At 43.4% G+C, this 3,561-nt stretch overlaps 1 protein-coding gene across 1 annotated transcript; it reads left to right on the top strand.

Annotated features, from left to right (window-relative positions):
- The first annotated feature begins 467 nt into the window (after positions 1–467).
- On the top strand, positions 468–1,537 carry LOC127326324 (uncharacterized). Its single transcript, XM_051353199.2, has one exon. The coding sequence runs from the start codon at positions 758–760 to the stop codon at positions 1,283–1,285; it is 528 nt and encodes a 175-aa protein (XP_051209159.1). The 5' UTR covers positions 468–757; the 3' UTR covers positions 1,286–1,537.
- Positions 1,538–3,561: the final 2,024 nt, after the last annotated feature.

Below are 3,561 nucleotides of genomic sequence, written 5' to 3'. Positions count from 1 at the left end.
ATATTCGAAGCCACTATATTATAATTCCACTTTTTTTTGTCTCAAACTATTATACCAAGAACATGCATGGACACACCGTTATCAAGTCATGAACTGTGCTTTGACCATTGCGTTGTAACTTAGCATCGTTATTACTGCTTACTTAATAAGGTATTACCGTTGCAATGGAAGTCTAGAAGTTCTAGATTGAATATTGGAATCTACTCCCTGCAATGGTAGTACCAAACATTTCATTCCCTCCAGTTTATTCCAAGCACTGACTAGAATCATTTGGCTCTCTATTGTTTATCTTCCTAATTTGCTCCATAGACTCTTCATACCCCAACCATTCATTCCTTACCCCTCTTGTACTACTGCTAGTATTTTCCTAATTTCTCCATAGACTTTTAATCCCCCAATTAACAATGTCTTCTAGCTCATGCATGCGTACAAGAATAGAATACGGTTGCCAAGTATAAACCATTCGCCTCCATCAGTCCATATATACAATCTCATCCATTTGGCCGTCCCTGCATTAATCAAAACCATAACCGCCTATGAAGCATAAATCTCCACTACTCCCATGGAGCACACCCTTGACATGCATGGACGCATGATGCCTTCATGATCCACCCATTTGCCCCCTGCTCTTCCTCGTCCTAGCCAACTTCCTCACGCCGCCAAGAACAAACACACCAAGAAAAAAGCTACTCTACTATCAAGAATCCGCGCGTTGGCAGGCCGGTGTTGATTAGTTGGTTAGCTGGTATCTTTGTCCATGGGGCAAGAAGAGGCCCTGCTTCCGGCGCCGGTCACCGTGGCTTTCTCGTGGGAGCACGAGCCGATCGTGCCCAAAGCGGCCATTGATGCCGGTGGTGGCATGCCGCAAAGCCCAAAGAAGGCGCCGGCCACCGTGGTCTTGTCGTGGGATCACGAGCAGGGCATCACGAAGCTTGCACCGGCGCCAGCCATGAAACCCCGCGGCGTGCCGGAGGGGCCAAGGAAGGGCCAGGCGCCGACGCGGCGGCTGTCCGTGCCGCCGCCGCCGGGCCGGCTGTCGACGAGGGGCGTCTCGCGCGCCGTCCGGCCGGAGGACGACCCGTTCCTGGCTGCGTACCTGGCCTGCACAAAGAGCACCGGCGGCCGAAGCGGCGACGGAGGGAGGAGGGCGGCCAAGGAACAGCGGCGGTTCGCGTGGGCGGGGCTCGGGCTGGGCAGCCTGTCCTGCAAGAGGAACAACGGCGTCGTGGAGCAGAGCATGGTCAGGATGGCCAAGCTGCCCGAGTTGGATCCTAGAGATGCTTGATTAGTTAATTATCTCCTGATCAATCATCTTCTGATTGTGCTTCTTCTTTGGTACTAGTATCGTTTTGTAGTAGCAGTATTGCTGGTTAAGTTCAGTTAATCGTGTGAAAAACTTTGTGGTTAGGAGAATTAGAAAGTGTAATCCAGAAGAAAAGGAAGAGCACTCTGCAGCATCTTCTGGATTCAGAATATGTCAGGTTCTGCAACTGATCTGCAGCAGCAATCTTCAGCTTTCTGTCTTCTCGATTCAGAATACATCCTTTGTGGGTTGCATATACTTGCATATGCATGAGTTGCCTCTCTATGCAACTTCCGTCTTTCTTCTTCTGCCATAGACCAATTGATCAGCATGACACCGACTCTGCACTGCAGTCGGCCTTCCGTCGGTGTCAACTCCAAGTGACAGAGGCTGAGCCAGGATTGGAACATTCCATTGTTTCTTGTGCTTGTGTTGGGTGTGTAAGAAGAAATAGTATGTTTTATTGGAAGCACTGATTGGTTGGTAATGAACAGAAAAGTCAGCTGCAGAACATGCGATCGACCTAGTCACAAGTGCTAAACCCTGAAGCACAAGTGCTGTACGTCTGACAATGGAACACTACTATTTATTTATTTTTACGGGGAAGGGCGGCAGGCACACTAGCAGTTACAGTTAGTTAGAGATCAAAATGTCATTGATTCGTAACATTCATTTAGTCTGGCTAATTCCATGGCATGAGAAATGCAACGCTAGAAGTTTTAGGGAAAATGTTTTACAACGACTTCGTTATCTTGTTTCCTTGTCTGTCAGAGAGGTTTCACTGAAAAGGACGATTGGGAAATGACGATCATGGAAATGACGATCAGGAAACGACGATCATGAAAAGGACGATCGGGAACATATATGCGACGCATATCTATTATGTTACAAAACTTTGAAGGTGTATATGTGTTGATGGTTACTACTGATTTGTAGGAATCTGATCCTTGCTTTGTGTTCAGATTATGTAGTTGTATTGCATTCATGTTATGTTTTTTTGTTCTTTGTGAAATATTGATAGTCCCTCCAATTCATATTACTCGACATTAATATAGATGTATCTAGATATATTTTAATTGTACTCCCTCCGTTTCAGTTTACTACTCCTACTTGTATCCCTAGGTCGTCAATTTAATCAACTTAACATAAGATATATATTACAAAAAATATACCATTAGAAATTTTAGATTTTATACTTTCTAATGGTATAATTTTTATGTTATATAATTTATATTATGTAGATCAAATTGACGATCTAGGTACACCTGCATGCCTAGTAAACTGAGATAGAGGGAGTAGATACATCTATTTAGTGGCAAGTAATATGGTTCGGAGAGAGTACCATACCATGGCACTACATGTGGCATGGACATGTAGTTTTGTGCCAGCGTCAACTTGACAGAGACTAATTCCTTGTATTGTGTAAAATTTTTATGTTCGTTGGGTGAGGAAAAAGCCGACCCACGATTCTGGCTAGATTAGCAACTGAACCAAAGATAGCTTGCAAATTCCGAAATCAAAATTAATTTTTGACACTTCCTAGTTTTGTATGAGATACATGAAGTGGCTGCATACCACGGAATTAGTACAGCTCCAACTTCCAAGTCCAGGTCATTCCTCGTGATGTTCAATTGCACTTCCACGCAACTATAACTCATGATGTATTGATTAATTTGAATTTAACTTTACCTTAATTGTAGAAGTTGAAGTCGTATATTGATATTTTTCAGTGAAAACGGACAGTATCTGGTGCTTTATATACAGAAAATCATTTGTCAACTTATGAATCCGGCATCACAATATGGTAAAATATCAGGGCACCGAGAGCGCATTGAGAAGAATACAAAATCACATTGAATGGAATCATCAGGTGCATTCAGAAAATTTTGTTGATGTGCATATGTCAGGAGATGACCAAATTTTTTTCAAGAATGAGGAGATGACAAGTTGAATATGCCTCTGTCACAACTAACTGCAATCTGATGCTCTCATGTGATCGACCTAGTCGTTTCCAGGAAAAAAAAGGAGGTCCTTGTCAGAACTCAGATGCCTGAAACGTACCTGTCAGACAAGGAAAAAACATGAGGTCCTTGTCCGTGAGATGTTTGTAGCGTCTGATGCTCTCTTATTTGACAGATACAATAGAGGATGATGTGGCTTGCAATCCAAAAAATTGTCCCCAAAATTATGTAATATTGTCTTTCTCATGCCATGGAACTGGTCAGACAAAAGGAATGTATCACCCGGTGATATTTTCG

Source organism: Lolium perenne, chromosome 5, assembly GCF_019359855.2.
Source record: "Lolium perenne isolate Kyuss_39 chromosome 5, Kyuss_2.0, whole genome shotgun sequence".
NCBI lineage: Eukaryota > Viridiplantae > Streptophyta > Magnoliopsida > Poales > Poaceae > Lolium > Lolium perenne.
Note: the sequence above shows the minus strand (reverse complement) of the source record. Positions and strands in the feature narration are given on the sequence as shown.